The 18,536-nt window shown below is 47.7% G+C and overlaps 1 protein-coding gene across 9 annotated transcripts in view; it reads right to left on the reverse strand.

Moving 5' to 3' along the window:
* SEPTIN9 (septin 9) overlaps positions 1–18,536 on the reverse strand; it is a 258,753-nt gene that overhangs the window by 35,833 nt on the left and 204,384 nt on the right. Inside the window, exon 1 of one of the 9 annotated variants that reach the window (XM_007072517.4) lies at positions 12,402–12,524. The exons of 6 other annotated variants lie outside the window; for them this stretch is intronic. Coding sequence is in view for 1 of the 3 variants with exons in the window: in XM_043527817.1 (XP_043383752.1) it covers positions 12,264–12,336 (73 nt within the window). In the remaining 2 variants the exon portion in view is untranslated. 2 more of the 9 variants (XM_043527817.1, XM_043527818.1) reach the window with 2 other exon arrangements.

Genomic DNA, 18,536 nt, shown 5'->3' on the forward strand with positions numbered 1-18,536 from the left:
CTGGCCCCGAGCTCACCCCCTTATCCCCTGGCCCCCGCTGCCTCTCCCAGTGCCCCATCGCCTCTGGTCCCCATTGCCTCTGTACCCAGGGCTTAATTTGTCCCCGGGCTTGCCGGGGATGAGTAAGTCTGCTGTGAAAATGATATTTGTATGTTTGTTAATATCACTTTCCACAGTACACTTAGTAGCTAGCAAGTCTTTAAAAAAAAAAAAGCAACCAAAAAAAAAGCAAAGGAAACAAGAAAAAAACACAAGAATGCTCAAAGCACATTATTTGTGTTTCTGTTCTGTTTAAGTCCAGTAAAGAATAGAGACAACCGTACATTAATTTTTATTATTGAGTCTTCAAAAAAAAAAAAACCCTATGTAGATAAATTACAATGATTTGGACATATGTATGTGCATATTTATTTGTTTTTCCTAAAGTATTTTAGGGAAAATGGTCAGAGCGGCCACCAGCAAGATTTGGTGGCCACACTCTGAGGCCACCAAAAAATTTGTTATGAGAACCCCTGGCCTAGGTCCAGAGCTTGGGTTTCTATTCTGGAGTAATCAATGTCTTCTGGGAAGACTCCTAGGCTCTGGACACATTCCCCCCTCACTGCTGCTAGGCCTAGCGAGGATGACATCAGACCCTCTCCTGGCTTGTTTGCCTCACTCTGCTGTTATTTTTGGCCTTTTATGATGTGCTAGGTGCTCCCCCCCCCCCCCTTAAGTCCAAAAACATGTGTGTGTGACTGAGTGAGTGAGCATGGGTGTGTAAGTTTAGCTGAATTAAAGAAGCCTACATCCAAACAAAGCCACTTTCACATTCACCATCCCCTCTCTGCCAGCGACCTGCAAGAGCTTGTAACCTCTTGTAAGCCAGACAGTCAGTCAGGACTCACATGGATCTGGCACTAGGAAGCATTCACTTCACCCAAGTAGCACACATACTATTGCACATACTCAATCCTACATTGCAGAATACAAATTGACAGCACAAATGCATTTAGACCACTTCGAACTTTAAAAACAAACAACCAACCACACACACAATCCCGGGCTCTCCAGAACAGAGTTACACACAGATCCAGTAGGGAACACACCAATTTTTATATGCACAGTAGCGGCATGTTCCTTCAAAGCATAGCTTTGTACCAAAGCCACAAAAAGTCATGCTGATAATGGGCTGCTGGCCCCAACACTGCTCCTTGCAAAATTATAGACCCAGCAAGCCAGAGGTCTTTCCATGGATCCTGAATTAGTGCCATTTTCAAAATGGCAAGGCCAAGAGTGGAAAAAAATCCTACATACCACTTGAAAAAACAAATCCACTTGGAAAGAATGTAACCGCTAGGAGAAATACTGGGTTATGTAAGGGTTTAACTGTTGCAGTAACAGAAACAGTAACACAAAGCACCCTTCTAGTCATAGCTTAGGTAAGAGAGATCAGTAGGACTGAACCCTAAACCTGTACGATTCTGGGGTGGTTTGTGGGGATTGCTCATGTACGTGCGGGAGGATTCAGGTGCAACAAGGCAGCACTGGAGCGGAAAGCTGGCAGCAAAGAAATTGGAGCGTGCTTTCTGTGCTCAGCTAAAGATGCCGCATTGTTTGTACTCTAAGAGTCAGAACCGGGAAATAAAATATCTGGAGAAGAGAGTTATTCTCCATTTGCAGCAAAGGAAATGCACCTACAGCATCTGTTCCATGTTCTCCAACCCACACAACTTCTAACAATGCTTGCAGTCCTATGAGAGAATGCAACATGCATTGCTACATAGGTCTGTGCTTGGCAAACAGAAAGGCAAACCCCCATATGGTGCAAGGGAATGGACTAGAGACGCCGAGCTGGGATGTTCCAACCCAACTCACACAAGTCCACACTTGACTCCGCCAAGGTTCTCATGTTTCAGCAGCCCCAGAAGACCAGATAAAAGCCCTACGACATCAGAGGAAATGCAGACATCCTGTTGGTGCAAATCGTAATGACTTGCTGCCAGCTAGTATATGGCAATGCAGTTAGGTAGCAGCTAGTTCCACAACTGCTTGGTCCAGGCTAAAAGAAAATGTAATCAGAAAGAATTTATTTTAAATGTTTCTCTCTCCTCCAGCTGTGGTCTGAAAGCTCAACCTGACTAGGGGAAGGTTACTGACCCTACAGGGCAAAGCCGTGACACCAACTCTGCATGCAATGCTCTCAAATGCACAGGAGAGATTTTGTAACAAAGGAATTGAGAATATTTTTTTCATTTGACCTCTCAGTGTTGCAAGTAGCCATAAATGTTACTTGTAGCAAACATAGGTGAACAATTTTTAAGATGTGTGACTCTAAATTGACAGGGTTCCTTTAATAATCAGCAATTAAACAAAAAGTCAGTGTCAATAGGTGCACTCGAGCATCCCACTCTGGCATGGTTGGTTGTGTCCTGGCCTTATTCTCATCAGCCAATTTGTATCCAGGATTCCTCTGACATCCCGAAGCATGAGTAATTTGGCTGCAGCAGCTCTTGGAACAATAGGCTCTCCTGCTTTTCTCCAGGCAGACTTTTCCATTATGGCTGGGGGAGTGTTCTCGCCAAACATGTATAAAACAGTCTCAGAACTAAATCTGAACAGATGCAGTGGTTGGCTGTACATACATGCTGCCAGGATTTCCTGTTAGTATTTAAAACGTATCTTCTTGATCACGGTAATAGTGCCAGAGCTGCAGAACTTTCCATGATACTCATATCAACACCACTAACCAGAAGCTCTGAGTGCTAGAAGCGGGCATGTACTACATAATACTGATACAGATCTGTGGTTGCTTAAGAAATTCATGGTTGTCACTATGCTGCCCACCTAGAGAACTCATAGCAACAGCTAAGACAGATCTCAGATGCCTCTGTGCCCCAAAAGCCCCTACCCCTTTGCGCTATAGGAAAATCTCAGTCTAGGGCCTTTGACACACAGCCAAGCAGTTCCAACAGCATTCTGGAAAGGCTAGTGATACACAGTATCCAGCTCATTACAGATGCCTTGTTTCCTCTAGTTGAGGATAACCAGGTGCAACCCTCCCATCTGTTTTGTGGTGACACCTATCTGACGAAATAGCATGTTACTTTGCTTGCCGTTTGCGCTCTCCAGAGATACATGGATAGGGGATCATCAGAATGTCACTGCACTAGCAAGAACAAAATAAACCAAGTGCTATGCTACACGCAGCAACAAGATCCAGTACAGCTGTGCGGGAGTTCAGTTTGTCAGAGACCCTGGGATGGCTGATAGCAGTTCACACACACACACACACTTCGGACTCAAGCCAAACTCAGCATCTGTGTATCAACATGAAAAGCTCACCTCAGGCACAGAGAGCGCATCTGCTACCCATGTGGGGCTGAGATGCTAAGAGCAGGTCCACGCACAGGCAGCTACAGTTAGTTAGCAGAGTGCATTCATTCAAAGACATTGGAACCCCTGGAAGCCAGCAAGTAGTTGAGGAGAAATGAGGGCCTAGAAAAAAATGGACAGGCAATGCACCATTCACAGCTCAAGAGATAACCTAAAGTGTTTGGGAGGCCAGGAAGAGAGCAATTGTAGACTGTGCATATTGACTGGATTCCCATTAGATTCAGAGTGCTTCTAGTACCCTAGGTTTTAGAGCAATCATAAGAATGTAAGAACAGCCACACTGGATCAGACCAATGATCCCTCAGACCAATGATCCCATCTTCCAACAGTGGCCAATGCCAGATGCCTCAGAGGAAATGAACAGAACAGGGCAATTATCGAGTTATCAATCCCTGTTGTCCAGTCCCAGCTTCTGGCAGTCTGAGGTTTAGGGACACCCAGAGTATGGGGTTGCAGCCCCGATCCTCTTAGCTACTAGCTGTTGATGGACCTATCCTTCATAAACTTGGGTAATTCTTTTCTTAACCCACTTATGCTTTTGGCCTTCACAACATCTCCTAGCAATGAGTTATTCAGGTTGACTGTGCGTTGGGTGAAGAAGTACTTCCTTCTGTTTGTTTTAAACCTGCTGCCTATTAATTTCATCGAGTGACTCTTGGTTCCTGTGTTATATGAAGGAGTAAATAACACTTCCTTACTTTCCCTGTCATATTCCCGCTTAGTCTTCTCTCTTCTAAGATAAACAGCCCCGGTCTTTTTAATCTCTTCTCAGATGGCAGCTGTTCCCTACCCCTTATCATTTTGTTGCCCTTCTCTGTACTTTTTCCAATTCCAATACATCTTTTTGGAGATGGGGTGACCAGAACTGCATGCACTATTCACAGTATGAGCATACCACGGCTTTATATAGTGACACTATGATATTTTATCTCTTATTATCTATCCCTTTCCTAATGATTACCAACATTTTGTTAGCTTTTTTGACTGCGGCTGCACATTGAGCAGATAGTTTCAAGAAACTTTCCATAATGACCCCAAGATCTCTTTCTTGAGTGGCAACATCTAATTTAGACCCCATTTTTTTGCATGTATAGTTGGGATTATGTTTGCCAAAGTACATTACTTTGCATTTATCAACATCGAATTTCATCTGCCATTTTCTTGCCCACTCCCCAGTTTTGCGAGATTCCTTTGTAACTCTTGCCAGTCAGCTTTGGACTCAACTATCTTGAGCAGTTTTGTATCATCTGCAAACTTCGTCACTTCACTGTTCACCGCTTTTTCCCTGATCATTTATAAATACGTTGAACAGCATAAATTCGAGTACAGATTCTCAGAGAACCCATCTATTTACCATTGTGAAAACTAATCATTTATTCCTAACTTTTAAGCAGGTACTGATACATGAGAGGACCTTCCCTCTTACCCCATGACTGCTTATTTTACTTAAGAGCCTTTGGTATGGGACCTTGTCAAGGGCTTTCTGAAAGTCCAAGTTCACTATATCTACTGGACCACCCTTGCCTGGTTGCTTGTTGAACCCCCCCCGCCCCCCCCCAAAAGAATTCTAATAGATTGGTGCGGCACGGTTTCCCTTTACAAAAAGCAGTGTGGACTCTTCCCCAACATACTGTGTTCACCTAGGTGTCTGATAATTTACTAGAGTTTTCACCAATTTGCCTGGTACTGAAGATAGGCACCACCCTGTAATTGCCAGGATCGCCTCTTGAACCTTTATTAAACATTGGCATTACATTAGCTACCCTCCAGTCATTTGGTACAGAGGTTGATTTCAGTGATAGGTCACATACGACGGTTATAGGATTACCAGATGTCCTGATTTTATAGGGACAGTCCCGATATTCGGTGCTTTTTCTTATATAGGTGCCTATTACCTCTCACCCCTGTTCCGATTTTTCACACTTGCTATCTGGTCACCCTACACGGTTAGTAGTTCAGCAGTTTCATACTGGAGTTCCTTCAGAACTCTTGGATGAAAACCATCTGGTCCTCGTACTGGTTAATTTATCCACTTGTTCCAAAACCTCCTCTATTGATGCCTCAGTCTCGGACAGTTCCTCAGATTTGTCACCTGAAAACAATGGCTCAGGTATGGAAATATCCCTCAATCTTCTGCAGTGAAGGCCTATGCAAAGAATTAATTGAGCTTCTCTGTAACAGCCTTGATTTCCTTGAGGGCTCCTTGCTGCCTTGATAATACAGTGGCCCCCATGATGGTTTGCAGGCTTCCCGCCACTTTGCAGGTGACTTTCTTCAGAGCCTTACAAAAAGGGGGATAAACACAATTATCTCCATTCTGAAGACAGGAAAATGGAAACACAGAGGTTAAATGGCTTTTAGATGGAAACTCCCTGCTCCACCCTCTAGATCATGCTGCCTCTATTTATGACAAGTCTGAGAGGCACTCCGTGCAAGGAAAGTGTTCATCAGGAATGGTAGAGTTAGGGTATGTCTACACTGCAATTAAAAACCCACAGCTGTCCTGTGCCCTCTGACCGGGGATCAGGCTAAGGGGCTATTTAATTGCAGTGTAGATGCCTGAGCTCTGGGACCCTCCCACTTCACAGGGTCCTAGAAGCCTGGGCTCCAGCCCAAGCTTTAACATCAACACCGCAATGAAACAGCCCCTTAACCCGAGCCTCACAATCCCGAATCAGCTGGCATGGGCCAGCATTTGGTGTCTAATTGCACTGTAGATGTACCCTTAAAGACTGAAGCCAAACTGAGGGATGTTGCTTAAAGCCCCACCAGAGAAACTGGTTTCAAGTCCTACACGACAGCTATATCAGAATGCAGCATCCAACCATGCAACATGATTCGGCATCATCCCTGTGTATTGCCATGGTTTAACCCTTCATATGCTATGCACGTCTCTGGCTACAAAATGCCCCCACTGCCAGGGTTACTGGGGCTAGAGGCAGAAGAGTGAGCCCATAACAAACTCTCCCTTTCAGAAGACCCAGGAGGAGCACTGCTGCTAAACTGCCTGAAGCACCATCATGCACCTCTAAAGGAGCAACAGCAGCTTCCACTGGGACATTCGTGGGCCTCGAGCCTTGTTCTGCAGCATCTGTGCAGCCCAGTTAATCACTCCTGCCCCAGGCTGCTGTCCCTTCCCCTAGTACTGAGTGCTGGTCTCTAGACTGGGTCAGAGTCTTCACTCGGATTAGCACAGAGGCTTGTACACCTTGAAGAGGGTATAAAACTGCCGCAGAAAGACAACTTGATTCTCCCCTCTTCTTCTTGGAGATCTGCACAGGCAGGATTTCCCCTCCATAGAGTTCATTTCTCTCCCCACAGATTCCTTCTATTGCTGGCCTTCAATCTTCTGTTTGCACTTAGCACCTGGTTACCTCCTGGTAATTCCTCTCAACTACAGGCACTCCAGCGAAGGAAAGATGCTCCAGACCCCTCAAGGGGAAGGGGGAGTTGCTACCAGCTGTTACAAATGTATCTTTCCCTGTATTTGGGGTTTCAGGCATGGGTGTGACAGGGAAACACACAGACTTCCAGGTCTGTCGAGTGGGCTTGTCATATCATGCATGTGGGATGCACAGTGCTGAACCAACAGTATCAGTCAGCTGAGGGGATGAAAAGCAACAGCTTCGCAGGGTCAGGTATCCACGAACAGCTACTAGAGCAGTCCAGACCAATGCCAACTAACCTCTGAACCGCTGGGCGCCAAAATCCCATGACAACCGTGGCTGGTGGGTGCAATGGGGATGTGTTTCAGAACCCGAACGTGCATACAGAGCACTCGACTGGCTAGAGGCAAACTTGGCAGCATGGACCAAGCACAACACACACAGGTGCTGGGTCCCCGACCTTCGTCCTGCAGCTCAGTCCTAGGCTAAGCTTGGTGCTCCAGCCCAGGCATTTCCTGAGCAGAGAGGCCAGGAGCTCTCAAAGGAGGGAGGTTCCTAACTCCCATTGACTTCCCCTGGGATTTGGGCCCTGTGTTTTCTTAAGCTCCTTTGAAAAAAGTCAACCAGCATTTATGTCCAGAGGTACTGTGGCGTGAATTTATGCGGATTAGGAGAACTCTATGGTCATCACAGACTACTTTTAACCCAGCGAGGAAATTATTTCATAGCCCTTGCCCCCTCCACAGCATTTCTTCCCTTTCCTCCCCACAATTGCCCACTAAAATACAGACAGCCCATGAGAAACGAATGCCACGGGGCCTGCTCCTGGTGCCAGGGATGCTACAGCATGACCCCATTGGACAGTCTTCCTTCAAGAGGGATGGCCACGAAGATGGCTGCTCCTGAATTAGGAGCACTCTGAGTCTTGTCTGCAGAACCTCTCAAGCCAAAAGCAATACAATGAAGTCAAAAGGTAGGTAAGAAATACGCTCCAGTGCTTTAGTTTTAGACCATCTGATGCAGAGGTGAAAGAGGACTGGGCAGCTGAGTGAACGGGGGCAGTTCATGCCTCAAAGCTACCGTTTCAGACTCTCTGCAAGGGCATCTGCCCGAGTTGGCATCGGTTACCCTTGCTTCAAGTTTTGGAGGTTCTTATCCCCACCACAACAGCCATAAGCCAGAAACGGGAGAAGGATCTCATCTCTGCCTCCTGGGTCTATCGGGGAGATGACCAGACAGCTGCCTTACGTACATTGGTCAAGGTGATGGTTTCTGTCCAGATCCTAGTGAGGGGCGGGGGGGGCCTCCCATCCCAAAGAGGTGCCCATGTTGGTAGCATCTGCAGAAAAAGCAGGCCAAAAGCGAACGTGCAGACAGCCCTCTTCTCTCATTCCGAGATGGGGAGGCACATTGGTGATGCAGATGCTGCTATGGAGCGAGTTGTTCAACCTGCCAATCCAGCACGTGGCACTTCGAAAGTGCACGGGAACTGAACTCGAGCTACATGACATCCTGCTTAAAGACACAATGGGAGCCCCCCCGATCCTTTAGAACAGTGGTTCTCAACCAGGGGTAAGCGTACCCCTGTGGGTACACAGAGGTATTCCAGGGGATACAGCAACCCATTTAGATATTGATCTAGTTTTACAACACGCTTCATAAAAAGTACTAGCGAAGACAGTACAAACTAAAATTTCATACAGTGACTTGTTTATATTGCTGTATATACTATACACTGAAATGTAAGTATAATATTTATATTCCAATTGATTTATTTTATAATTATATGGTAAAAATGAGAAAACAAGCAATTTATCAGTAATAGAGTGGCTGTGACACTTTTGTATTTTTGTGTCTGATTTTGTAAGCAAGTCATTTTTAAGTGGGGTGAAACTTGGGGGTACACAAGACAAATCAGACTCCTGAAAGGGGTACGGTAGCCTGAAAAGGTTGAGAGCCACTGCTTTAGGATATGGCTACACTGCAATTAAACACCCATGGCTGGCCTGGGTCAGCTGACTTGGGCTTGTGGTGTTGACATTCAAGCTCAGGCTGGAGCCCAAGGCCTGGGACCCCATGAGGAGGGAGGGTCCCAGAGCCCAGGCTCCAGCCCGAGCCCAAACATCTACACCGCAATTTTGCAGTCACATGGCCCGAGCCAGAGTCAGGGCCAGCCGTGGGTGTTTAATTGCAGTGTAGACATTCAGTTACTGAGTTGGGTAGAAGTTTAGGTTAAATGGCTCCAACCCTCCTGATCCACACTGCCCATTCCCTCACCAGGAAGTGCCATTTGAGGCTTATCTCTCACTCATTCATTTGCAAGAGAAGCAGAATTTTTACAATTTGCTTCCCAATTCCCACTCTCCTCCTGTTGCTTCTCCCCAGAGGGAGGCTCTGTGACAGTAAGAGAGTTTAACCCTTTCAGCACTACACCATCCCATGTGGGCACTTCCCAGGAGAGGAACTCATACTAATCCCAACAGCTGCTGTTCACCGTTCCAGCTAGCTACAGACATACAGCCTTCTACAGCTAGGGAACTCTACACTGTGGGGCGCCAGCTGCCCTCTGCAGTGTCCCATGGCTCCTGTGCTCAATCCCGTGACTCAGGCAGGGTTGTCCTGGGATAAAAAGCGTATCAGTAGGGCCCATGGCAAGGAGGAGCTTTGCCCTTGCACAAGAGACGGACTTAAAAGACTGAGCAAAATAGAAGAAAAAAAACAGGAAACAAACATACAGAAAAAAAAGAGAGCCTGAAGGGAAAGACTAAAAAACAAACCAAAAAACACACACACAAGTGAGGAAACAAAATAACCTTGCCTTTGTAGGACAGGGGCTGGGAGTAGCCACTAGTTCTGACAGGAAGCTGGGGATCCAACTAGAACTGCTATATATTCCCTTCAACCCACCTACAAGAAATACCATGACTAGAGGTGTTGCGGAGGACTCCGGCAGCCCAGCATTACCCAAGCTTTGGAAAGTGAGTCCCCCTGCAGGAAACTGAAGTCACTTGCAGGTCCCCTGCGATCCTGCTATGCGTTAAAGGCCCACACATCTTAATTTATACATGCCCTCCCTTCCCTCTACCCATGCTTTGGGAAACCCTGATGTAGTTCATAATATGACCCCTCTTTTCCTTTCTTCCATGCTTTGATGAGCAGAGAAATAGTTGAGAGTTCATAATTTCCTGCTTTAAAGGCCAGAAGGCGCGATTTTGATCCCACAGTCTGACCTATTGCTTAACACAAGCTAGAGAACCTCACCTAGGATTCCTGTACCATTTCTGTTTGCAATCAAAGTATCACAATTGGGGTCTCAGTTAGCACACACTGAAATGAATGGGGCCATTCACACCGGAAAGCTACTGTTTCAGGCTCTCGGCAAACTCAGGCAGAGGTCTCTGCCTCAGTTACACTTGCTGAATGTTTTCTTGACAGTCTCCAGCTGGTGTTTTAAAATAATTAGAGCTGAGATTCTGAAGAACAATTGAGAGGTCTCCAGCTAGTCGGTTGTATTCTGCACTTTGGAAAATGCTGTAATCTCAGGCTCTTTGAGAAGGAAGGAGAGCCGTCCAACAGGACATGTAAGTCTTGCCCATCTACCCTCCTGCTGTGCACCAGCTACCAAGACTCAGTCTCACTTTGCTGGACTCAACATCTTTCTAACCCACACACCAGTCCTCTCAGGGAGGACAGGAAACCACATGCCCTGGTTTCTCTAACCACAGGAGAGTACAGCTCAAGTGACAGACAAAAGTGCAGGAAGCCAACATTTCTAGAGAAAACAAGATGTGTTGTCATTTAGCCTATTCCCCTTTCCCACTCACAAAGACTGTTTCCAAGAGAAAAAACTAAGTTATGGCACATGGCTTAGCTCTCCTGGACATCCCTGGATTGATTTCCCAGAATACCCAGCTTTCAGCACACTGAACACGGGTTCTGGAGCCAGGTGCAGCTGAGAAGTGTAATTAAGTCCTACTTGTATAACAAGTTCATTCAGGGCCATCAGCTAGGATGGGGCATGGTCATACCCTAAAATCCTCTCCGGTGGGATCAATGAACTCCCTGCAAAGGCCAGGATACAGGGGAAAAAAGCCATCCCTCCCAGACACCCTATATTCAGCTCTGCACTGCCAGCTACTTTACTCCCCACTGAGAAACAGGAGTGGAATGATTGGGGGATTATTTAAATAAATGAATGACACAAAGCTTGTCACCCTCCCCCCAGGGAGAAGAGCCCCTCTGCCCATAGTCCTGTCCCAGGTGTAAGAGGTCAGCAGAGGAGGGACAGAGAAAGGACACCAACCGGTGCAGGCCTGTGTTATGGCTTTAACTGTGGAATTTTAGTCCCATTTTTCCCTTTAAAAATGGAAGTAGACCCTAGTTAAATTAGCTGAAAAAAGAGTAAGCAGGTTGTTAAATGAGTGTCATTGGAAGAAACTCCCCATCTCTCTTTGCCCAGCTTCAGGCACCGTTACCTTCAGAGTAAGAGCTGCTACAGGCACAGACAAAGCAGGTTGCCCAACCTAGCCCAATCCTGCACATATGCATCTGAGGGACCTGAGCTGTCCCAATGACTTCTACAAGGCCACTTGGGTGAGTAAAACTAGCCACAGGCGTCAGCGTTGACAGGCATTCAAGGGCAGCCAAAGAGCTGTTGCGGGGTATTTAAAACCTCTGTGACTGTAATAAGGAGAGTTATGTCCAGGGAGCCTCCCTGTGGATTAGAGGTCAAAGCAGCAGGATGTGGGAGGAAGACAAGACAGGGAGGCCTAGAATACAGTGGTTTCTACTAAGAGTGCTGCTAGGGTTACAGTCTGGGAACTCATCTATACAAGGGGTACGTTAGTCCCGGACAGGTTTCAGAGTAGCAGCCGTGTTAGTCTGTATTCACAAAAAGAAAAGGAGTACTTGTGGCGCCTTAGAGACTAACAAATTAGTCCTGGAGAGGCTATGGAACACCTCTGGCACACCGATATCAGCAGAGCACATATCCCCCTTTGCTTCCCCCCACATTACCATCTAGGTTGCTTGTAGCAGTTGCTTCCCCCTTCATTCCAACAGCAGCCCCTGTGCTAGCCGGCACCGAGGCTTTCCCATCTTCCTGCTAGGAATACAACCTCCTATTCATTCCATCCCAAACAATACTGGGCATGTAAGCAGGGCTCCAACTGAGGAGGGAGAAGAAACAACAGCTTGTCTTGTTGAGCTAATTAATTATAAATACAAGGGAAGGACAACCAGGAGGGAGAGGTCCCTGTGTTGAGCGTTTACCAGTTGAACCTTGCATGTGATCTGAGGGGGTTTTGTCTCAGGCCCTGCAGATGGAGTAGTATTGGCAGCCCCCACGGTACAAGACCCTTAAAACACAGAGAGCCGCTGTTTCCTGACTCCATCTGCCTGGATCCATTACACTAACTAGGGGACTCCCATGGGTTTTCAGATACTTTGCTATCAAGCTATTCCACTCCAGACCTCAGAATTTTTAAGATACTGTTAAAATACCTCCCTGTGCTTTAGGCAGAGATGCCTGCTGTGAATTCAGCTCACTGCACAGGCTACCAGGAGCCTCTTCCATCCTGCCTTCAACACTGCATACAATGCAAGCAGAAACCTCAGCAAAGAAAGGAAACAGCAACTTACCCTGGCTGCTTTTATTGCTGGTGCTGCTTCTCCTCCTCCAGTCAGCTTGCAATGATTTCCTCCTCCCCCTAATCAACTAACTCCTTCCACTTGCCTAGCTCTGTGCTGATGGTGAGCTCCCCCTTGATTAGCTGCAGTCAGCCTGCAAACACATCTTCTTAAAGGGGACTCGCTCCCCAGCACTCTCCTTTTCCTGTCCTTCTGCTCCCTGCCACCATCCCCACAGTCAACAGAATTCTACCCCTCCTCCCACGGCCACTTTTGAAAAGGCATATAACCCTCTTTACCAGAATCTTATATATGCCCACCCATCCTCCTAGGATGCCCTGCAATGAGATGCACCACCCCATGCTCTCCCTACCCCTCACCCCACCCGTTTGGAATGGGAAGTGCCCTGCCTGTGGCAGGGAGGCTGCTGCATTGCAGGGCAATTTCAGTAGGCCTGCTGGAAACAACTGTGCCCCTGGAGAATTAAGGCTTGCGAAGACAAAGACACTGCAATGAAATACTCACGGCTGACCGGGTCAGTGGACTCGGACTCGCGGGGCTGTAAAACTGCAGTGTAGACATCCAGGCTCAGGCTGGGCTCTGGGACCTTTTCCCCTTGCAGAATTCAGGCTCCATCCCAAGCCCGGACATCTACATTGCAAGTTTTACAGCCCCACAGTCCAAGCCTGTTTACATCGGCTAGCCACGGTGCTTAATTGCAGCGTAGACAGACCCGAAAAGGCCTGGACATTTGGATCCACAGTTCTGAGAGATTTCAGAGTAGCAGCCGTGTTAGTCTGTATTCGCAAAAAGAAAAGGAGGACTTGTGGCACCTTAGAGACTAACAAATTTATTTGAGCATAAGCTTTTGTGAGCTACAGCTCACTTCATCGGATGCATTCATTAGCTGGCTTGGCCTGTGTCTACTTGTGAGAACGTATCTGTACTGTGTATACTGTGCATGCCCTCAATGGAGTGATAGGGACCAGTTCCCTTGAAGGGTGCTTGCCAGCTTTAGAGATTGGACTAGATGGCTATCAGGAATGGCAGTGTCTTAGCAGGGATTTTCACTGAGAAAGCATCAGCAGCAGAGATCGATTCAGGCCCTGTCTAGACATCCATGGAGCTGCAGGGGTACAAACCTCTAGTGAAGACACACTGCAACTTACCCCAGTGACTCACCAGGGTAAATTGCACTGGAGCAAGCCCCATTTTACATGGTTGCATATTCACCGAGGGCAGGATGGGGGGTTTTCATCACACTGTGGCTCCACCAGGGTTAAAAAGCACTGACAATTATACACAGGGCATTAGGGCAGACCCACCCATCCTGACTCCACATTCAAAACCACTCCCAGAGGGCTGTGTGCTGTGATGCTACCTCCTAACACAGCATCACCGCTTCAGTTTGGGCAAAGTGCTTGCTTGCCCTGCCCCTGCATTCCCAACCTCGGGTGCCAGCAGGAGCTATGGTCCCCTCCCAGCTGTGCCGGCAGCAGGATGTTATTAACATCCTTGGGGTGAGGCTGGCACTTCGCCTCTGGGTGCCTAGTGTCATAGGGACTTGGGGCCTGCTGTGCAAACAGAGGCTCTTTTCATAGTTAAAGGGACGGCAGCTAGTGGGGACTTTTTAGTGGGATGGAACACAAAGCCAGGCAGCCCCTGGGAGCGCCCCTTGGATTATTTCAACCACACAGCAGTCTGCTACAGTAAATAAACCCAAAGGCAGCCTCCATCCCACCCCACCCCCAACATTACCTAGCCGACATCCTCAAATATTTGCATTAGAAGGGGCTCCCTAGCCTCCACTTCCCCCAGTGCAAGCAGGAAGGCGGGATTCCTGAAGATTATCACAATGTAAAATGGCCAGGCTGGAATGCCTGGCGCCACTGCTGTCATTGCACTGGTGCACTTAGGCAGCCCGAGCCCGGATGCTACCCTTGAACCGGCCAGATCCTGGGATGAATGGAACCAGGCTTTGGTGCCCAGTGCTTTTCGGGAGTGGTCACTGCACCGTGGGTGCTGCCTACCTGTCCACCATCTCTGCAGCAGATCACACAGACCACGGAAATGGAGACATGCTGAGGCTGGTTGGCTCAGCAAATTAATTTAAGGGCACTCCTTCCTCTATTCTCCAAGTCCATTGTCTTCCCCAGATTAAAGCTAAAATGGCTCCCTTGTTCTGAGACCTGGTTGTCTTGGCTCCAATACTGTTGCGTAGATTCTTTGATCCTCAGGGATATATATATATGTATTTTAAAGCTATCTCAGGAGACAGTACATTGCAGGACCAGGATCATAGGGCATTGAAGAGGTGAAGAAAGATCAAACCGTGCGCCCCTACTGCTTTGAAACCGGGTAGGGAGAACGCACGGATCAGACGTGTTATCAGCATCAGCAGTCCTCCCTCGAAGATCAAATCCTTAGACAGATTTCTGATAACTAGACCAAAGGAGCTGCTGCTATGCCACCAGCCCTCTGGGATCCTAGCCGTGTACGAAATACTCTTCTGCAGGAAAATCAGCCAAAGGCCGTGCAACCCAAACCCAACTGGTGCCTAAACCCCTGGACTTCAAGTAGCATTTTGTGCCTGTTCTGTTGTCCGCGGCAGGCTCTATAACTCACATTCTGCTTTCCTTCTCCCCTAAGAATTGGCTTGAGCCGCCTTATTTCCCTTGTCCGGTGGTAGGTCCCTGCCGATTACAACGTTAACCCCGTTCATCCCGATGGCTGCCTTCTCTTCTCTTCCCCTGGCTGCCAACAGCTCTGGCAAGGTTGCTGAAGTTGGCATGTATCCCTCTGAAAACGGGCTGGAAAACAGGCTGGACAGGATTGATTCCGGCCCCTCACTTTACTGATCGCCACAAATAACAATTGCTGAGAAAGTGCTGTCACTGCGTTGAAACCGAGGCCGGAAATCCAGCCTCAATCTGTTTACCCTGCAGCTGGATTACACCACTTTTTATGACTTAATAAAGCTCTAAACCCTATCAATGAGTATTAGTGTTTTAAGCTCCTTAATAGTGAAAATCCTACGCTAGATGCCAAACAGGGCCTTGCCCAGTAGCAGCTGGGCCCATCATTTTTTAAGGTCACTCCAGGTTTTCATTAGGTTAAGGGCCAGCACTGGGTCATGCAAGCCAGCAGGCTGACCTAAACCGTGACAGGGCCTTGCTGATGTAGGGCTCAGTCACGCTCATGCTGAAGTCAATGTCTTAAAGAGAGCAGGATTGGGGCCTTCGAACAAGAGCTATCAATATAAAATGGTTGCCACTGAAAAGCCATCATGTGCCAAAAGTTAGCACGCAGCTGTGTCTGAGGTGCTGCACTTTCCATCTGTGCTTAGAACAGGAAATCAGTGCGGTCTCTCAGATGTGTGTTGACTTTATAAATGGTGGCTACTCTACACTTAACTATTATTAAAACAATTACACATGCTCAGGATTACAACCATTTCCTGGATGCTTGTAAAATGTCCCTACTCTGGGTCACGAGCAGGGACTGAACCAGAAACTTTACCCAAACAGCATGGACTTCTATCCCTTGAACTAAAGGAGTAACTCCACGAATTGCTAGCAGTAGCAAGTACTTATCCTCTGCGTGAGTGAGCTGCTGGAGGGAGAACATAACATGCTTGGCCAGCCTGTTATATTTGAAACTGAAGTCTTTTTTCTTTTTTTACAGATTTAATAATTTTATTAAGATGATGTTGAAGTAAAAAGAAAATGGTACAGAGTTTAAGCATAGAAGTTTCTGGTTATCAGGGAATAAAGTACAGATTATCAAGGGGTGCGAAATGCGGTTTAGGAACGGGTGGCATAAGGAATACGTAATCTGCAATCTCCCCGATTGGGGGTAAAAGTTTAACGGGTCAAAGTACAGACATTGACATATGGGGGTATGTTGTCCATATAATGGCTATGTTCAGGTGTGGAGTATAATGAATGGATACGATGATGAGGATGGATTTACCCTCATTTGGTGGGATTTAATGTTCAGTGAGTTTATGGTTCCAGTTCATATGGTCCAATGGAAAAAGTCTCTCAGTCCCTTTCCCATAGTTGATGCATGATGTCGTACCGGCTCACACCTCCTGGTACTGTCGGTGGCCGGTGTGTGTTCAATGTTGATGTCCCTGGACCATCGGATGGTGTCCGAGACCATGAGGCGCCGCATGAGCCGTGCGTACTACTACTGTCCTCACTGTTCCACACAGACTCAGATTTGTGATGTTAGCCTTGTTTGTGAGCAGCAGAAAACTGCAGAAAAAGTTTCTCCCCTCAACAAGTCAAGCACTGTAGCGCAGTGGTTCTCAAAGCCGGTCCACCGCTTGTTCAGGGAAAGCCCCTGGCGTGCCGGGCTGGTTTGTTTACGTGCCGTGTCCACAGGTTCGGCTGATCGCGGCTCCCACTGGCCGCGGTTCGCCGCTCCAGGCCAATGGGGACTGCGGGAAGTGGCGCGGGCCAAGGGACGTGCGGGCCGCCCTTCCCGCAGCCGTGATCGGCCGAACCTGCGGACGTGGCAGATAAACAAACCAGTCCGGCGCGCCAGGGGCTTTCCCCGAACAAGCAGCGGACTGCCTTTGAGAGCCACTGCTGTAGCACATCTATAAACACTGCATCATGGCTGGTAACTCACATACCGTGGGGCTGGTGGCTCACGTATCATGGGACTCTTACACGCTCTTCCGATTGGACTTACTGTTTCAGCTGCAGAGGCAACACAAAGAGCCCACCCAGAGAAACGATCGAAGGGTGGGGAGAATGAGCCCCCGAGCACAAAGACTATAAAGAGACAACCCCTGACTCTACCAAAGAGACACGCTGGGCATTTAGAACAGTACATCTCATCAAAGTTATTTGTAGACTGTTTGCATAGAGCAGTGATACTCAAGACCTCAGTGGTTCAGGAGCCAAATTAGCAATCAACGAGACCCAAAAGAGCCACAGTCGTGTGAATTCATTGTTCCATTTACTACAGTACTATCTAGTCATATTTAAACAGTATGACAGGGGAATATTTAGATTACCTATATCCCCACATATATCATTCTCACGCAAAATGACTGACCAAGTATTATTATTTTATCAACTACAATTGGTTAATAACATAGTAAAAGCCTCCTGATTGGTTAATAGTTAAGTCACACTGTGTTTTAATATCACGCACTGCAAAGAGGCTCCAGCGACCCATTAAAGACTCACTTGAGGCTCCGAAGCCTCAGTCGGAGTATCACTGGCACAGAGGAATCGCTTGTACAGCAACACGACCACCTCTCACATTTGTGCTGTAGTACCACCGACAGGCTGCTGAGGTTGAGGCCCAATTATACTAGTTTCTATAAATGGAGATAGGAAGAGACAGTCCCTATCCCGAAGAGCTTACTGCCCAAAACGACAGCAGGTTAGTGGCAGGAAGGATTCTTATCCCCAGTTGCTAGTGAGCAACACAGAGATTAAGTGACTTGCCCAAGGTCACACAGGACATCTATACCAGATCCAGGAATTGAACCCAGGACTCCTGCACCCCGGTTCAGGGTCATAATTCACAAGATCATCCTGCCTCTCTCTAAAAACTTTGGGGCTAGGAATAATTCTGGGCAACCCCCCGTGTTCTTATGAGAAGCGTCACAGATTTGCACTATGCACAAGGGGACACGCTGTCAGTGTTGCATCTCCTCCAAAACACTGGGCCTGATTCTCCCCTCCTTTGCACAGCCACTTACACGTGTGAGTGTAAAACTAGACCAGATCAAAATTCTCCATGCACACCAATGGCAGCATTTTATATCCCCTTGGTACAAGGGAGTGGAGAATCAGGCCCAGCAGCAGCCCAGTGTGCCAGAAATTCTGCTGGGGCACTGGTTCAGTACCGGCTCCCAGAGGAGACTCCGTGGTATCTATAGTCATGAATCACCAGTGCCAGTAGCACTTTCCACAGGAGCCCAGGTTTTCCTTGGGGCAATCCCATCCAAAGGCTGCACCAGGGTCCGCTGCTGCTTATCTTGGAATGGGTGGCCATATGGCCCACTGGACGGGCACCAGGCTAGGAGACAGGATTGCTGGGTTCTAGTTTTAACTCGGCAATTGATACGCTATTTTGGACACAGTACAGAGTGCAAAGTGCAGGCAGCCAGACGTTCTGCCT

Source organism: Chelonia mydas, chromosome 14 (assembly GCF_015237465.2).
Source record: "Chelonia mydas isolate rCheMyd1 chromosome 14, rCheMyd1.pri.v2, whole genome shotgun sequence".
Lineage (NCBI taxonomy): Eukaryota > Metazoa > Chordata > Testudines > Cheloniidae > Chelonia > Chelonia mydas.